At 51.2% G+C, this 17,820-nt stretch overlaps 6 protein-coding genes across 6 annotated transcripts; 2 read left to right on the forward strand and 4 right to left on the reverse strand.

Moving 5' to 3' along the window:
• Nucleotides 1–541: 541 nt before the first annotated feature.
• Nucleotides 542–1,963, forward strand: TGAM01_v202555 (hexaprenyl pyrophosphate synthase, mitochondrial; the record flags this gene model as incomplete). The annotated part of the gene is made up of 2 exons (XM_018805000.1): nt 542–1,741; nt 1,802–1,963. The coding sequence occupies 2 exons, from the start codon at nt 542–544 to the stop codon at nt 1,961–1,963; spliced, it is 1,362 nt and encodes a 453-aa protein (XP_018661724.1).
• A 902-nt stretch (nt 1,964–2,865) lies between these two features.
• On the reverse strand, nt 2,866–3,480 carry TGAM01_v202556 (hypothetical protein; the record flags this gene model as incomplete). Its single annotated transcript, XM_018805001.1, has 1 exon — nt 2,866–3,480. The coding sequence occupies one exon, from the start codon at nt 3,478–3,480 to the stop codon at nt 2,866–2,868; it is 615 nt and encodes a 204-aa protein (XP_018661725.1).
• Nucleotides 3,481–5,222: 1,742 nt separating this feature from the next.
• Nucleotides 5,223–5,542, reverse strand: TGAM01_v202557 (hypothetical protein; the record flags this gene model as incomplete). The annotated part of the gene is made up of 2 exons (XM_024549015.1): nt 5,223–5,233; nt 5,317–5,542. The coding sequence occupies 2 exons, from the start codon at nt 5,540–5,542 to the stop codon at nt 5,223–5,225; spliced, it is 237 nt and encodes a 78-aa protein (XP_024406254.1).
• A 1,619-nt stretch (nt 5,543–7,161) lies between these two features.
• TGAM01_v202559 (allantoinase) lies at nt 7,162–8,739 on the forward strand (the record flags this gene model as incomplete). The annotated part of the gene is made up of 1 exon (XM_018805002.2): nt 7,162–8,739. The coding sequence occupies one exon, from the start codon at nt 7,162–7,164 to the stop codon at nt 8,737–8,739; it is 1,578 nt and encodes a 525-aa protein (XP_018661726.2).
• A 2,839-nt stretch (nt 8,740–11,578) lies between these two features.
• Nucleotides 11,579–13,572, reverse strand: TGAM01_v202558 (ABC transporter; the record flags this gene model as incomplete). Its single annotated transcript, XM_018805004.1, has 2 exons — nt 11,579–11,722; nt 11,779–13,572. 2 exons carry the CDS (start codon nt 13,570–13,572, stop codon nt 11,579–11,581), a joined length of 1,938 nt encoding a protein of 645 aa, XP_018661728.1.
• A 1,342-nt stretch (nt 13,573–14,914) lies between these two features.
• TGAM01_v202560 (sugar transporter) lies at nt 14,915–17,063 on the reverse strand (the record flags this gene model as incomplete). The annotated part of the gene is made up of 5 exons (XM_018805005.1): nt 14,915–15,532; nt 15,592–16,121; nt 16,175–16,419; nt 16,478–16,978; nt 17,050–17,063. The coding sequence occupies 5 exons, from the start codon at nt 17,061–17,063 to the stop codon at nt 14,915–14,917; spliced, it is 1,908 nt and encodes a 635-aa protein (XP_018661729.1).
• Between the last annotated feature and the right edge of the window lie 757 nt (nt 17,064–17,820).

A 17,820-nucleotide genomic window follows, 5' to 3' on the forward strand; every position in this document is an offset into this window, starting at 1 on the left:
GCCCGGCGGATATGCAGCTCGGCCATAAGTGGGGCGCTGCCGCGTACAGGTGGGAGCTTCAATAGGCTATCGGTTCGCCAAGGCCTCAGGACGCAAGGCGGGTCGTTCGCCCGGAGCTTTAGCAACGGTAGAGGGCAGCTACAGCGCTGTTGTGCAGTAGCATTACAGGGCTTCGAGGCCCCCTGTAGGCCCAGCCGCCCAGGGCTTACGGCGCTGAGGTTGCACCGGCCAATGAACAGCTGCGACCACTCCCGATATGCCCCTCAGCTCCATCAGAAAGTCCCGCCAAAAGGCTGCGCAAAAGTTTCGGAAGGCGAGATTCGAGCTGGACGGGCGCTCAAAACACCAGACGGAGGAATCACCTCATCCCAGGAACCGATTGAACCGCGCGGCTTTGCGGCTCTTTACCAACGTTTCGACTTCTCTCAATTAGTGTCTAAACTGCTGCGAGTCGCAGTGCGCGCAGTGCGAGTCGCCCGCAATTAGGATCTGCCAACATCCTCGGCCTTGCCTCGATTGCCGCACCCCGATCTATTCGCAGATGAAGCTCCGTGCGGGAGCTTCGGCGGCGCTGCGCGATGCAGTCGCCGGCCGAATGGGAGCATCGACCTGCCTTCTCTGCCAGCGATCCGTCATTTCGAGCTCTGGTCTGAGGGTCCTGGGCGCACAAAAGGCTGCGCTGCACTCCAGCTCGAACCGAAACTCGGCATGGGCCGCCGCCGTCCAGGTGGCCTCCAACATGGTGGGCAACGTTGCGAAGCGAGCTGCCAAAGATGGCATGGCGATTGATCCTCTGCGAACCGTCGCCAAGGAGATGAAGTTCCTGACGGGCAACATTCGCAAGCTGCTGGGATCGGGCCACCCCGCCCTCGACCGCGTCGCAAAGTACTATACGCAAGCCGAGGGCAAGCATGTGCGGCCGCTTATCGTCCTGCTCATGTCGCGGGCCACTCACCTGTGCCCCAAGAGCCCTCTCGATGCGGCTCCCGAGACAGCAAGGGGGATCGATACGTCAATATCCCCGCTGAAAATCCTCAGCGACGTCAACCCAATGTCGAACACAACATCGTACGAGAGCGAATTGGCCGAGTCGGCAAACCTCGACATCCTCCCGAGCCAGAGACGGCTTGCAGAAATCACAGAGCTGATTCACACAGCATCTCTGCTGCACGACGACGTTATCGACCACTCTGTTTCAAGGCGCGGTGCGCCCTCAGCCAACCTGGAGTTTGGTAACAAGATGGCCGTGTTGGCGGGTGACTTCCTCTTGGGCAGGGCCTCCGTTGCGCTGGCGCGACTACGCAATGCCGAGGTTGTGGAGCTGTTGGCTACTGTCATTGCCAATTTGGTTGAGGGCGAGTTCATGCAGCTCAAGAACACGGAGCGCGATGAGCGCAGCCCCAAGTGGTCGGAGGAGACGCTGAGCTACTACCTGCAAAAGACATACCTCAAGACTGCCAGTCTCATTTCCAAGTCTTGCCGAGCTTCGGCGCTTCTAGGCAACGCTGACCAGCACACCGTTGAGGCCGCATACTCGTATGGACGCAACTTGGGTCTGGCTTTCCAGCTTGTGGACGATATGCTGGACTACACTCGGTCTGGCAAGGACCTGGGTAAGCCCAGTGGAGCGGATCTGGAGCTGGGTCTGGCGACAGCACCGCTGCTGTTTGCCTGGAAGCAGATGCCGGAGCTTGGTGCTCTTGTTGGGCGCAAGTTTGCCCAAGAAGGTGATGTTGAAAGAGTAAGTCGCTTGTATCACCCATGGTATATTGAAGTTCTATAGACTTACATGATCTTATAGGCTCGCCAATTAGTTCTTCAGAGCGACGGCATTGAGCAGACCCGAGCTCTCGCTTACGACTACTCCGAGAAGGCGATTGCTGCCATTGCCGACTTCCCTGACAGCGAGGCTAAGGATGGGCTGATTGAAATGGCTCACAAGACGATTCAGCGCCAAAAGTAACCAGTTCCTGTTGTACGAAACCCAAACACTGCATTGACACAACATGAATAACACGAGAGAGCATTATTGCCATGGCGCTTTGTACCAATATTCCACTCAATGAGAGACAAACGTGTAATGAGAGAAAGACAAAAAAACAGGACAAAGGGTTGGCCGAAAGAGGGAGTCTGGTACGGGAGTTGCTAAGAAGAGTCATTTTCCGCTTTTAAACACTGGAGACGGAGAAAAGAAAACGAAAAAAGAGGCATTTTTTTTTATTCTTGGACGTTGATAGAAAAGGTCGGCTATTTTTTTCATAGAGAAGAAAAACAAAATTCTAAGGGGAAAAACCAGTGTAGACAAAAGTCATACAACATGAGAGGAGAAGGGGGAAATGGCATTTCGATTGGATATTCATATGGATGGCTGCTTGAAGTGGACAATTTTGGGGGCAGACGGTACATGTATGGAGTAGAGGAGTACCTATTGAATCGAAAGCGGTCTTTGCGGATGCATTTGCTGGTTCAATTAACGCCCTATTCGCTTGTATTATGCTCAACTGTCTATTCATCCCCTTTAAAGAGCATGCAGATAGCGGACGTGGTATCTCCGCCTCATTACTGAAGTAACATTCAACACATAGTACGGGTTAAAATATTCAGTTGTAACTCACCACTCCAACCGAACAGACAGATGCTTGGACGAAATGAAAACTCGTAGATTTTGAAAAGCATAAACAATCAATTGAGTCTATCTACCCAAAATCACCGTGATAAACACAAAACAAGCTCTATATTACCATTCTGGGTACAAAAAGTCAAACAAACAAAAACAATCAACAAGACAGCCTCGCAAAATGCAAAAGGCCCTTTCCTTAAATGCAGACAACAAAAACAATTTTCATCAGTGAGCAAACTGAACCATTAAGCACTGCCAGATGGGATCCCCATGTCGGCCATCATCATCGGCCGGATCCTCCCTCCATTGATCTGGTTCTTATAAGACGCCTTTCCGTCTCTACTCTCCGCATTAACCAAGTTCACACCGTCCCATCGGCCAGGGAGGGATGGCGGTGCTGGGGCCCTCCTGACAGAACCGTGAACCACAATCTCAACACCATTGACTTGGGCTCCCGAGCCGTATTTCTTGCAGTCCTTGTAAAAGTAGCGTCCCTGAGGGCTCTGCAACTCCTCGACCGCAGTATCGCAGACAAAGACGAAGCCGTTGATTTGATCAACGCCGGTATCAGCCTTGCAGTCTCTGTACTGAGAGATGGGCAGATGCTCCCCAGCCTCGTTCATCATGTAAGGGAAGATGGAAGCGTTGGGGGAATTCTCGGCCGTCCACATGTTGGGCGACCCAATGGCAAGGTTGGGGAACACCTGCGAGTTGGGCGATGCGTAGGAGGAGGGCGAGAGGGCCTCAATCAGGGTAGTTGGAACGGAAGGATCACGGAAGGGGCCGCGGAGTGTGCTTTGGAGGACGACCTCGGTTTCTTCCTCGTTGAAAGGGCGGACGTCGACGTGGTCGGGACACATTGTTGATGAGATGGATGGATCTCAGGTATGATGGTTCAGGTATGATGGTTCAGACGTTAGAAGGAGAGTGGTTATCCGCGAGAGGATGTGGCAGAAGATGAATGACTGTTGATTGAATCGAGCTGAGGTGAAGAAGTAGATGAGAGTTGCAATGAGAAGATGAGTGCTCTGGAGAAAGAAGTTAACCTCGACTTGGGGAACTCTCGGGGTATTTATCATTTTCTGAAGAGCTTCAATCAGTCACTTTACTTCATACTTGAGATCTTCCGGCAATCTCTTTCCCCCTCTCCTCGCGGATAACACACCCATAAACTCAGCCAGTCAGTGCCTCGACATTACAGGACCAGGCAGGCCCCAGCTTTCCGGGAGGCGCATAGACGGCGCGTTGGACCTGTCACAGTTCCGCTTGGCGCAACCTCCCATTGAAAGTGGGTTGTTGTGATGGCACATGCTGCTAAATTAGCTGCGATCGGGGGCGGCGGCTATCGTTGTCACTAGTCGGTTTGCGTGTTTCACTCTGGGGGGGTCTGGTTCTGGGGCAGTAGGCAAAACGAAAGTCTAATTGCTTTCTCCCCTCGTTTTCTTTCTGGGCTTCTGAAAACGGGGAGCTGGGCTGGCCACACGTGGTAAATGGTGATGTATCATCTGTCTAGTTGGTTGTCTTTGGGAGAGACAGACAGAGGATTCGCCATACTTCTAGACCAATAGAGAGTACCTTGTGCCATGCTCATCCTCAGGATAGAAAGCAAATACCCATCAGTCATTCCAGGAGGGGTAATGAGAGAGCAATTGGGTCAGACGTCATCTAACAGTGCCAATGTAAAGTGCATGAATGGCAAATGAGAGGCATATTGACTGTGCGGTCGAGTCCCTGTCTCACAAGGCACATAAGACAAGGGTCAATAGATGCTAGTAGTCCCCACAAGGCAGTCGGACATATTGATAGGCTGGGGATTGAGTTGACGTGATATAAGCATGTTCACTTAGTTCACGTAGCAAACAACTGCCCGGAGCATCTCTTCAGTTCAATTAATCAGCCAGACTCTCGGTATTTTCGGTAGAATATACAGGAATAGTCGAATATTGTTGAATGAGACTACGAGTTGATGTGTATGAATCTACGCAGAGGAGAAAAAAAATCGATGAGCAGCGTAAGACTTCAGCTTCCAAAGTCGGCTCGGACACATTCAGCGGCCGATTAGACTCAGGAAAAAGAAATAAAAAGGAGCTGCAGCGGCACTAATGTATTTGGGAAACCAGGATAAAATCCTATAAAGTATTAGCGTTTGTCTCTACCTGTTCAGCTCAAGACAATTCAGTTGAGGCAAGATACATGCTAGTGTTATTATGCTTCCACATCATGTTTACATGTGAGAGATGTGACGATTTGAGACATGTTCACTTGAACAAGTCTCGTTTACGTCTTGATAGCTATCACGTACAAGTTATCTATCTCTTTGTTAGCCAATGGAGGCGTTCTTCGGTGACAGCTTAGACACAGGTGACTTGGAGACTTCCCTTTGGACAGGAGCGTAGGCTGCCAGATAGTTTGTCCGGGGAGGGATGCTTCATGATTGAACGGACTGTTCTAGTCCATTGTGGATAGTCTTTATGTAGCTTTCTCCTTGGAAGTTCTCGTAATCAAGAGATAGTGCTGGTGCAAGAAAATAAGCATACAAGGTCCAGCCTCCGGCGACAACCAATAGCGGCTGTTCCTAGCACATTTGCATATGCATGGCTTTTCAATAGTTATCTACACCGCTATTAGAGATCATCAGTGTATACCTGTTGTATATTGCTCAGCAATACACGTGTCTCTTGCGGATATCACTTCACCTGGAGATATCAAAAGCACTCGCTGCCGTGAAGCGTGTGGAGAAGAGGGAAGCAAATAGGATGCCATCCGAGCAGCTTCAGTAACCCGGTTCGAGTAAAACATGCATTTAGGGGGCAAAACAACTGAGCACATAAGAGCACGCCAATCTCTTGAGTCTCTCGGAGCATGTATGGGTGCTGATGCTCCAAGGAAATCAGGCTGGATGGCGCGGCAGTAGTGGTTCATTAGCTGCAGCAAACAAGTCAGCCTCAGCCTGCTTTTTCGGATAATGCCCTAGGCAATTCCCTCACATGCTTCTTTCTTTTCTTTTTTTTATTGAGACATGGTTGGAGCGGGCCTTATTAAATAATGTCCCTTGCGTCGAGTTGTTTATGCGCAGACAGGCCTTGAGCTTTCGACCGGGAAACATTGCAACCGTGTCTCACATGCTCGTATCTTGAGCAATAGAAGAGCAGAGGGGGGAAGCTGAAAGACGATTCGATCATTTTTACGACAGATGACATATGGCCGGTGGGGTTATGGTTGTGTTTGTTTTACACATGGCTCGCTTTGCGGATATGGTTGACACCACGGCGTTTATACGTGACTTTACGTGAATATGCCCAAGTCTTGTGCACTTGTTCTTTCACGGCGCGTCAAGCATACAGGGTTAGGTGATATGAGTATATGTTTTGTTGCTGGGCTGTATCGAACCAATGGCCACTAGACTATTAGCGTGAAGCTGCTCTCTTGTATCGTTTATACTCTCACGTAGCACAGCAGAGTAGAATACGCAGTACTACACCAAACGCAGTACTACACCAAACGCAGTACTACACCAGCGGATGTATTGAGCTGCACTAATAATAGGCGCAGCTACTCCAAATTGAGCAAAGACCAAAGTCACAGCATGGAATCCCCTCTTTTTCTCGTCCTGGAATCACCCACGCTCGGCATCACGGTCCATTTATTCGGATTATCTAATGCGAGCTGACCAGCCACTCTCCTGTGGCGCAAGCCCCGACATCCGGAAGACCCTGAACTCCACCGCTGATAACGCCTTTGATAGCCGTGCCTCTCGCTTATCGTCAATCCCGACTCCGCCGAAGTCTTTTGGTGATTGTTGGCGCCGGTCGAGTAACTCTTACTCGATCGAATGCTGATTGGCCGCGCGCAACCGCAGTCTGCCATTCAGGACCATGCGATTCCACCTCGGCCCTGCTGCGAAGGCCCATCGGGCAAGACCGATAAGGGTGATGTGGGCCTTTTTCTTTTTTTTTTTTTTACCCTTGGATTTTCTCAGTTTGTTAGTGATCTTCGGACTTTGCGAATCCCTTCATATTTCTTCTTTGGACTTTGATTTTGCCGCTATGGAGTTGAAAATTTTTGCAGCTGCGCTAGGAGAGTTGCTCTGGGAGAAACTGCTAGGAGTTAGTTGGCTGGTAGACAGCGTATATAGCCAGAATTGCGGGTTAAGGCGATGCAGTTCCAATATCTCCGGCGCCTTAGCCACTCCTTATCTACCGCTCGCCCCGTATCATCGCGACTTGAGATAAGGCCAGCCCGCCACTATCCACCAGATGGCCTAGGCTGCTTCAGGAGTGTCATCGGGCCCGGCCGATGATGCGGTTGCCTCTCGCAGGGCCTCTTCTTCTCTCTGTTTCTTCTTATTTCGTAGTTCCCTTCTTCCCCTCTCCATCAGTAGTCTGTGAAGTTCTTCGTACTCTGGCTGTGCGCCTCGTGTTACTGTTTCTCATCGTGAAGGCCTCTTGGAAGTAGCGGTGTCTCGCTCCAAAGAGCCCATCTACACTCAACCCCCACAGCCGCCGAGCCCGGAAGCATCCCCACGGGCTGTAGTTGTCACCATGACCGTCTCTCATACCTCCAACGTCGGACCTCTCAACGTCCTCGTCTCGACGCGAGCTGTCCTCACGCTTCCGGACAACTCCCTCATCATCTCTCCGGCCACCATCTGCGTATCCCCCGAGCTCGGCAAGATTGTCTCTATTGTGCCAGAGATTGTCCCTGCCTCGGCCTTCCCTCCCAGCGCTACCTATGTAGACGTCTCTCCCAAGCTGTTGCTACCGGGCCTCGTGGATGCCCACGTCCACCTGAATGAGCCTGGTCGAACCGAATGGGAGGGATTCTGGACCGGCACCCGAGCAGCTGCGAGCGGCGGTGTCACCACAGTCGTTGACATGCCGCTCAATGCTATCCCGCCGACAACTACTCTCCACGGGTTCGAAGAGAAGCTCAAGGCCAGCCGCGGCCAGTGCTGGGTAGACGTAGGCTTCTATGGCGGAGTCATTCCCGGAAATGCAGACGAGTTGAAGCCACTCGTAGAGGCCGGCGTCAGAGGCTTCAAAGGCTTCCTTATCGAGTCCGGCGTTGACGAGTTTCCTGCCGTGTCGGCCAAAGATGTCGCGCTAGCTATGGAGACTCTCAAGGATGAGCCGACCACTCTGATGTTCCACGCCGAGATGATCCCTCCCATTGCAGACTCGGTAGGAGATGCCGTGCAGACGTCTGATCCTCCCGCCGCTCCCAAAGGCGAATTGACCGCCTACAGCACTTTTCTCGAGTCACGGCCGCCCGCTTTCGAAACGTACGCTATTGAGGAAATCCTTGCGCACGCCCACATCGCTCCATCGCTGCACTTGCACATTGTTCACTTGTCGGCGACGCAAGCGACCCCCATCCTCAAGGCGGCCCGCCAGAGAGGCATCAACATCACCGCCGAGACTTGCTTCCACTATCTCGGACTTTCAGCAGAAGAGATCGAAAAGGGCGACACGAGACACAAGTGCTGCCCTCCTATCCGCGAGGCCAACAACCGAGATGGTCTGTGGGAGGAGCTGGTCGCCGACGACTCTTGCATTCGAACCGTCGTATCCGATCACTCGCCTTGCACGCCTCAGCTGAAGCTGCTCCCCGATCACCTTGAGAGGCCTTCGATGCCTCACTCGGATTCTGCCGTCGACGTCAATGGACCCCAAGATGCTTCGTCTAGCAAGACTGTAGCCCGTGGCGACTTCTTCGCTGCTTGGGGCGGCATCTCTTCCGTCGGTCTTGGTCTGCCTATTCTGCATACCGCAGCCAAGAAGCGCTCGGAAACATCCAAGGCGCCAACCATCACGGACATGGTCCGCCTCTGCTGCCAAGCCACCGCCGAGCAGGTCGGTCTGTCTCATCGCAAGGGCGCTCTGAAGGTCGGCATGGACGCTGACATCTGCGTTTTCGACGACGCCCACACCTGGACTTTTACTCAGGGCGACATGCGCTGGAAGAACCGCTGTTCACCTTGGCAGGGCCATGAGTTTACCGGTCGTGTCACGGAGACGTGGCTTCGTGGTCGCAAGGTGTTTGATTTGAACGCTCCCGGCGATGGCTTTATCGAGGGCAAGCCGTTTGGCGAGTCCATCACTGAGAAGAGAGTTTTCTAAACGACATGAAAAAAACGATTCTATGATTTTGTCAAGGCATTTTGAAACACGAAGAATATGATATATGCATGGACGGCTAGAGAGATAGATGGCATGATTTGGTGCGGGCGGGCGTTCTGGGCATTTCTTTTCCCTTGGGGCATACCATTCAAGGCGCAACGTTAGCTGCTGACATTTTGTTTTTGGAGTGTAATGTTTAGGTAGAAATAATATTCGATTAATGAACCATCTAAAGAGCAGAACTCTACATACATATGCGCACATTGGGCACTAAATATGCTTGTGAGACATATTTACCAAAGAATAAGTTGAAGCCTGACCAAACTTCGATGCAGATACGCGAGGGAGGCGAGTTCTGGATGTTCATTCGCCAAGGTCGGTCTAGGCGGACTGACGTCAGCCAGTAACATGAGAGCACGATGATGCGATTCTTGCTAGACGCAGTGGCTGAGAGACGATGGACGCCGGAATGTAATATTTGTTATAAATGTTTTCAAAAGGATGTTGAATGAGCGCCATGGTTTGTGCGATTTGAGTTATGCTGACGGGACGGGCGGCGGAAAGTTATTTGACGGCGGATTAAAGATGGGCCTGTATCGATACGAGATGCCAAGACGGTGCAATGGTTGCGGGTATACTGAAATCAATTTGAGATTATGTATTTACAGTCTAGATTGTTGCTACGTGGCTGCTTCAAAGTGTATACATTGAGCAAGAGAACAAGTTGCACATCTCTCTACTTGTTGGAGCCCCATCGTGCCCTCGCCAACTTCAACAAAAGCCAGGCCAGCAGCCGATACACAACGACGCATCCCGCGAGAGCTGCCACGTTCACTACCGGATTGTCGTCGAAATCATACAGCTGCAGTACCTGCTTGCCCGTTTCAATCGGACATGTGCCGTCTGAGAGTAGCTGCTCCGGCTTGCAGTAGAACTTCTCGTTGCGCAGGGCATACGGAGCGATGGCGCGCAGCGAATACCGGATCGGCGAGAGGTAGTTGAGCGCCTTGAAGGCCTTGGGGGCGTCGATGGAAAGGATGCCGGCCATGGCGTTGGCGATGGAGAGGAACATGCCCATGATGTTGACCGCGAAGCCGATGTGGCTGACGACGGTGTTGAACATGATGCCGAGGCTTTCGCCGCATGAGACGATGCCAAAGCAGCCAAATACCGAAACAAAGTACATGGTTGCTGTCCTTGGGAGGCCGACGGCGAGGCACATCAGGATGCCGAAGATCAAGCAGCTGAGAATCTCAAAGGGCACTTCGAGGATTGTGTAAGAGAGCAGGAATGCATTGACGCCATACACTCCGTCATCGTCTTCTCGGTAAAAGACATCTCGCTCGGTTGGATAGATGGCCACATTCTGCAGCATTCCAACAAAGTAAAAGGCTCCGACTTCCTGTATGTAGCCCATCCAGTTTTGCACGGCGTAGTAGTCGTGGTGCAGCGGTGCAAAGAAGAGCGCGAAGATGATGGCCAGTCCCACCACTTGCATCGTACGGGCCATGATGAGCTGGGGTTGACGGCGCGTGTTGATGGCGGCACGATGCAGGAGTAGAGGCAAGGCGGTGGCGAGAGAAGCTGGCTCATGGACGAGGGCGCCGAGTTCTGCTGGCGTTGAGAGGTTGGCTCTGTTGAAGGATTTGTGCCGAGGTTCGGACTCTTTCGACGTTACTGCATTGACATCATCATGAGACGCCTTCTTTTCGTCCATCTCATCAGTTTCAATGATCCCCGGAAGTCGAGACACGTTTGCATCGGATGAGTGTTTCTTCCAGTGCTCGATGAGTTTTCCCACTCGCTCCCTACTCTCTGCCTCTCTGTCATCTCGCTGCAGGTCGACGGTAATCATGTCCAGGGCAAAATCAGCCGGGTTTGAATGCTGGGGACACTGATACCCCTGTTTGCCAAAGTAGTTAAGCATATCCTTGGCAGAACCAGCATAGGCTGGAGAGCCGCCACGAGCAAGCAGCAGTACATTGCCAAAGTGCTTGAATAAGTCTGATCGAGGCTGATGAATGGTCAGGATGAGCGTTCTACCTTCGTTTGCAAGACCTTGGAGAACTTCCATTATCGAACTTGCGGTGAAGGCGTCCAATCCAGATGTCGGTTCGTCAAGGAGAAGTATTCGAGGGTCAGTGAGGACTTGCACAGCAATGGATACTCTTCGCTTCTCCCCTCCCGAGATACCTTTTACCAAATCATTGCCTATCAGATTATCCGCACAGTCTTTCAAGCCCATCTTCATGAGCACCTCTTCGGCGCGTTGGTATTTTTCTTCTTTGCTCATAAAAGATGGCAACCGTAGTGCAGCTGAAAAGCGGAGTGTCTCACGAACCGTCAATGACGGCAGAAGAGCATCGTCGTCTTGGCAGACGTACGAGCACACCGATCGAACAACCGAAGCGGATGGAACTGCACCGTTGAACGACATTTTCCCAGATGGACGGTAGTGAGTGCCGATCGAGTTGCGCAGTCGCAGTGCCATTGAATTCAGCAGCGATGTTTTCCCACTGCCAGACGGGCCCATGATGATGTTCAATGTACCAGCGTGAAAATTCACATTGATTGGCTTGAGTATATTCTTTCGCGGCAACTTCTTGCCATTCAAGGCTCGTTTATCGAGATCCAGAGAGAAATTCTCAAGCTCAACATCAATGGTCCGGACTTCTGCGATAGATCGCGCTGTCATCTTCTCTTTTCCGGCTGACAGGTCAGTATCTGAAACTCGCGATCGAGCAATGGTCATTTCGACTTTTATATAATGCAGCCCGATAGCTGACAAGATGATGAAGAAGACGACGAATGATGCAAGGCAGACAATAGGACGGGCAACTCAATTTCTGGGGAATCCAAGTGAAGACATGATGAACTCTCCAGTATACTGAAGACAGGCAGGGTTTGAAGGGCCACCCGACTCAGGGCAGTCGTAGAAACTGCCTTGGAATTCGTTTCCGCAGTATGCTCCGAAGGTATAAAACTGATGCCATCATTAGCTCCCATACGCATAAGGGAGAAGGTTGAATATTAACTCACCGACCAAGTAATCCATTTCAGCCACCGAACATATACCGGAATAGTATTGCTCTGTATGAACATGCCGCACGCTAAACTCTGCATTGTAAAGGCAAAATTGGCAATCAAACTCGCCCCTGGGAAGTGCCTCACCGCCACCACGCATGTAAAAGCGCACATGACGCAAGCGTAATGGTTGACAAAGCCAATACTGAAGAAGGTGAAGAATTTCGCGGCATTGTGATCGAATCCAGCCATGAAATACAGAATGAGAGAAAACAAGAATGGCACCGGGAAATCTTCTGTGATGAGACGAGCCAAGCGTCTAGACAGGATGTATGGGACAGCGTCGACGCAGTGCTCTGATGACTCGCGATCAAATGTTGGCATGTCGATGGTCAAGCGATACGTTTCAAACATGAGGATCAAGTAGCCCTGAAGGCCGGTTGCGATGTAGAGGAGACCTTCGCGGGATCGGATTCCAGCCTGATCACGGCCGAGGTTAAAAAACAAGTACCCAATTACAACTCCCATTATAACAGCCTCTAGCAGAGATGCCGTCATGCCGAGAGGATCTCGGTACGTGACTTTCAGAGTCCGGTCTGTGAGAATTCGCACTTGGCGGAGAAACCCTGCATGCGTTGCCGCCTGCGAGCGCTTCTTCCGTTTTCCCATCACAGCAATGTCCTGTACAGGTGGGAAACGACTTTCGCTTTCAATCTTCCATGCCGCTTTCAGTCTTTCGAGGCGTGCGGAAGTTTCTTCTTCTAGTTCAGTAGTGCGATTGTCTACGGCGGCAATGTCGATGACGAATTCAGCCGGGTTGACGAACAGCGGTAGTTGGTATCCAAGCTCCTTGAACCAGGGGAGACATTCGGAGACGGGGCCTGAGAAGACGGGGCTGCCCTTGGACAAGATGACGAGGTTGTCGAATAGGTCCCAGATTTCTGATCGGGGCTGGTGAATTGTGGTGATGACGGTTCTGCCCTTCTGCGCCAGTGATTTGAGAGTTCGTACGAGTTGGAAGGCACTTGTCGCGTCGAGGCCGGTGGTTGGTTCATCGAGGAATAGCACGGATGGGTTTGCCAGGAGCTGAACGCCGATACTCACACGTCTCTTTTCGCCTCCGGAACATCCACGGTGTTGGCTATTTCCTATGCGGGTGTTGGCACATTCTTTGAGGCCTAGCTCACGAATGACTTCCTCGACGACTCTCTCGCGATCTTCAGCGGTAGTTGACGATGGAAGTCGAAGGTCAGCTGAGTATCTCAGTGTCTCTCGAACAGTCAGAGTGGGCAATAGAATATCTTGTTGCATAACATAGGCATGGCGAACACTATTCACGCCCACCCGGCCATTAAACGTTGCCAGCCCCTGTTGACTTAGTCTGGAGCTGACAACTCTCTCGGCGAGGTTATTCAGCAGCGTAGTCTTTCCAGAGCCACTGCCGCCTATAATGGCCGTCAGTGTCCCGGGCTTCAAGCTAGCATCAACAGAATGCAAGAGCGTCTTGATGCGCGGTGCAGCCTTCAGCTTGGCAGAGAATAGCTCAGGATAAGTGGAAGGGTCCAGCCATGAAGGAGAAGTATCGACGGCAATGGTAAGTCCCCGGATCTGAACATCCGTAGGCTCGACATCGTCCAGAGACAGATTCACCGCGTTGGCGATGGAGAAGCGGCTCTGGTCGAGCTTGTTGTGGTTTAGGGGCCCGTCTGTAGATGCGTCCGTTGTGCTTCCAAGCTCCGCCTTCTCCACATCGACTGCGGCAGCCTGCCCAACAGCATCGTCCTCTTTGCCATCGTCAGCTAGAGCCATGGCTAGAAAATGCGCCACAGCTCGAGTTATGAACAACGTGGCTTGCTGGCTAGTCAGTATACGGGCATGTTGGCGATTTGAATGAAACTTGAAACGGCTGTGTGGCTGGAAAGCAGAAATAGAATGCTGACAATGTTGGTCTAGCTATCCAAAGATGTTGCGCCACAGCTTAATCCCAAATATTAGCTGGTAAAAGCGTATCTACAGCCTCGAACTGAGATGAGGCGGGCAGCTGATCGTTCCGAAAAGATTCAAAGCAGCCTCTCCAGGAGGAACAACAAAAAGAGATGGAAGCAAAGGACACGGACAAATGCATGAGATAGGCGACACGACCGTTATTTCATGCTCGCTTTTGGCCAAGCATCTGATTTTGTGGATCTCCGATCCCCTTGCGACCCCAACGGAGTGTGTAATATGGAGCATTCCGAACTCCGTGGGTTAGCTCATGCAGTTTAACTCTCACGGCTTACTTTGAAAGGATGGCTGATAATTTCTAAAGATATAATTGAACTTGTTCGTTATAAGTGTATGTAGATGATGCATAGACACGGAATATATACATCTCTGTAGGATTGTCTATCATGAAACACTGAATTTTTCTAGTAAACCCGTAGCATTTTCCGTATCTGTATCGTGTTCAATATGCAGGTCACCTTCAAGCAGACCCCACATTAATCACTTGACCGATTACACGTATTTTTAGTGCGTCGAAGTCATTGGAGAACGCCCGTTTGTCGATCAGTACTGACATATAATAGTATTGTAAGTTCAAAACCAGCGCCCTCGTGGGCTCCTCAATCAAATCAATTGAAATGCTCAGCGTACTGTTTCTGCACGATAGCCATCATGCTCTTCCCCTCTTTGCAATGCACCCAATGGTGCAATGCCACGAAATAGATGTTAGTCATAAGGCATTTTGGCTATAAGATCTCCTACATCATTGCCGTCTTGTCACATGAGAATATCCAAGCCGCTGCTAGTCAGCCTCGGCTAGTGGCAAGCGGAATAAATCCTCAAAAGCTTACAAAAAGCCTAATGACGTTTGCATGCAGAGATGGCTATAACTTCTTTGGCTTTTCGTGTAAGGAAATATTCTTGAGAGTAAGGACTCCGGACATATCACATATACAGCACAAAGTGAACGTGATTTAGAGTGTAGACACTCGTGTATTCCTTATATAATCTCCTTATATCATAATAATGAAGGAAGGGGTATCAGTTCCCAGCAGCGCATTGCCTATCCACGTAATAACCAAAAAAAAAAAAAACTCAAACGCAACAATCATCCCTAAACCCAACCCAAGTCGTAACACATATGTATATAAAATGTTTTTTCATACTCTTAGTATGCTCGCTTGCTCTCATCATCCGATGATGCCACGGTAGCCTGGTGAATAGACGCTCTGCGCAGATCAGAGGCGACAGCGTCGAACTGGTACAGAGGAGGCTTGGTCGCGCTCCACTGGAAGAAGACGTACTTCTTGAACCACCAGGGCAGGGCAACGGTGATCTGGTACTTCATGAAGGTGCGGACGGGGACAGCAAAGACATAGTCAAGCTCCTCAAGAGTGCGCTGCATGGTCTCGGGAACCCAGAGGAAGATCATGATGAAAGCGACAACGTTGAAGCCGGCGTAGAGGCCGAATGCACCAACAGTCTGGAGACGCTCGAGCAGGAAGGGGAATGAAGTTCCCAAGACGGCAGCCCAGAACAAGCAGGTGGCGACGGCGAAACCCATACCAGTCTCACGGTGGGATAGAGGATACACTTCAGCACTGTAGGTGAAAGGAACGGGGCCTTCTCCGGGGGAGTAGAAAGCTCCAAAGAGGAAGACGAAAAGGCTGACGAGGCCGGTTCGGGCCGTCTCATGGTCATCAGAGATCAAAGTGCAGAGACCAGCAGCCAAGAGAGTCCAGAACATCTGAGGAAAGGTGAAAAGCAGAAGGCTTCGGCGACCAAACTATAGAATTATTAGTATATGCCAGTGACGATTCAGGTTAAATAATTTGCAAAACTTACGGTATCAATAGTCCAGAAAGCAGGGAAGGCAAAGATCCAGTTGACAAGACCGAATCCAAATGAGCCAATCAGAGCCCGGAATTGAGTGAATCCAGCATTAACAAAGACGGTAGTCGAGTAGAATGCGATAATGTTGATGCCGCACATCTGCTGGGCGATCATGACGGTAAAAGCAGCCAAGTTGGCACGGCGAATACGAGGGACAGTGAAGAGCTGAGTGAATCGGGTGACGTAGTTGGTCTTTCCAACGAGCTCCTTCTCGATGTCCAGCTGGGCAGAGATGTAGTAAATATCTCGGGCAACCTGGATTGGGTCGTTTCGGAGGACAACGAGAGACTTCCAAGCATCGGCATAGCGACCCTTCTTCATGTACCAACGAGGTGACTCGGGGCAGAAGTAGATGAGGGCAACCAGAGGAACAGCGGGAATGAAAGGAGCGCCAAGCATCAGTCGCCAGTTGATATCCTTTACGTGGTAGACAGCCAAGTTGAAGGCGCTTCCAAGCAAGATACCAAAGGCAGTCCACATTTCTAGAGATTTCGTTAGCTGAGACGCTTTAGTGTATGGACAGTGGGAAACGTACGCCATGACATAACCAAAGCACCTCTGATGGAAGCTGGGGCGTTCTCTGCAGCATAGATGGGAACAGTAGAAGCCTTTGCACCCATACCAATACCCATGAGCAATCTACAGGCAAGCTGCTGTTGCCAGGTGTGACAGAAAGCGGAACCAATAACGGGCCAGATACAGAAGTGAGCAGCGAAGAAGATGACACCACGGCGACCGAAGTGGTTGTTGATGGGGTCAGAGAGCCAGCAACCGATGAAACTAAGAGGCAATTAGTCAAAAGCGTATCAGTGGATGAACAAGAGGAGATTGTACGTACGCGCTGCCAATGTAAGGAGCGGCGTTGATGAGACCGACGAGAATAGCGTTGCGAGTGATGCTCTGGTCACCAATGCCATACACATCGGGCCAGAAGATGGTAGCACCGTTGCTGCCAGTCTGATCCCAGCCTTGAACGGCGGCACCAATGGAGCATGTTGCGATGGTGATGAAGAGTCTTGCGGGCATGTGCCACTTGTGTGTCACTTCACGCTCCAGAATGTTCAATTCATGTGAGGTGAGCTTCTCGTCGCCATCAATGTTGTGTGCTTCGGCCGGGTTTTGGGCAATAAGCGCGCCCTTCTTGAGAAGGAGAGTGTGCTCAGTGAGCCCGTGACGAGAGGCAAAGGACTCAACATCCGTCATGAGCTGTTCCCGAGGAATGCCCTTGAGCGGGTTGCGAATCTTGGCCTGGAGATTCTGAGCATACTCCTCTTCTTCGGTGTAAGTGACTCCCTTCTCCATGGTTGCTTCGTGAGCACCCTTGGACTCTGGGTGATTGCTGTATCAACCAATAGATTAGCAAATGGCTTGATGAAAGAAGAAGACATGCCAATGGGCAGGTGTACTCACTATATTTCCGCCATGGTGGGCAAAGGAATTGTCCGCAGCTGGCGTGCTCTCCTAACCTCGATCAATGTAAATGGGAGAGGCAAAGAGTGATGCTGCTTCTGGGATGAAGAAGTCGAGACAAAGAATGTCAGGACGATGGGAGGCGAGGAGGACTAATATACTTGTTTGTCCTGAGCCGAGACTGGAGTCTGGGGAAGAGACGAAAAACTGGAGTCCGGAGGCGGAGAACAATGGCTCTATCTGAAGCTCGTCGCGTGGTTTGTCTCTCCACAGTCAAGAAGCCATGAGCCCATGGCCTGGGAGGTGTAGCAGTAGCACAATCCAGCAATTCGGCATGTAAGTCAAGCAGCATGGCTTGCGGCCTATCCCTGTCCGACCCACCCTTGGCTGGAAGATAGACAGACAGGCTAGTTCAGTGGTATAGCTCGGCTGACATTGATGGTGGCGCGGAGCTTGGGCGCAGAACCGTCTTCAGAAGCATGGAAGACAGCCGTTGCGACTCATGCATTCGGCCAAGCAGCGCCATCAGTGCGTTGCCAAGGGGTCAGGATGAAGCTCGTTGGTGCTGCCACACGCCAGTTAGCTGCCAGCTGCAGTAGAGTCGCAAGCAGATGCTACTCTGGCTACATACCGCGTATCGGTCGAGCAGAGATCATCTCCGCATCCAGTCAGTCTGTATGTAGAGTCGAGACACTCCAGTCGGCAAGCCACAGATAGAATCTCGCTTCCCCCAGAGCAAGCCATCTCTGAAGCGTGAGATTGACCCTCTTG

This window comes from Trichoderma gamsii (assembly GCF_001481775.2).
Source record: "Trichoderma gamsii strain T6085 chromosome Unknown Scaffold_6.2, whole genome shotgun sequence".
Lineage (NCBI taxonomy): Eukaryota > Fungi > Ascomycota > Sordariomycetes > Hypocreales > Hypocreaceae > Trichoderma > Trichoderma gamsii.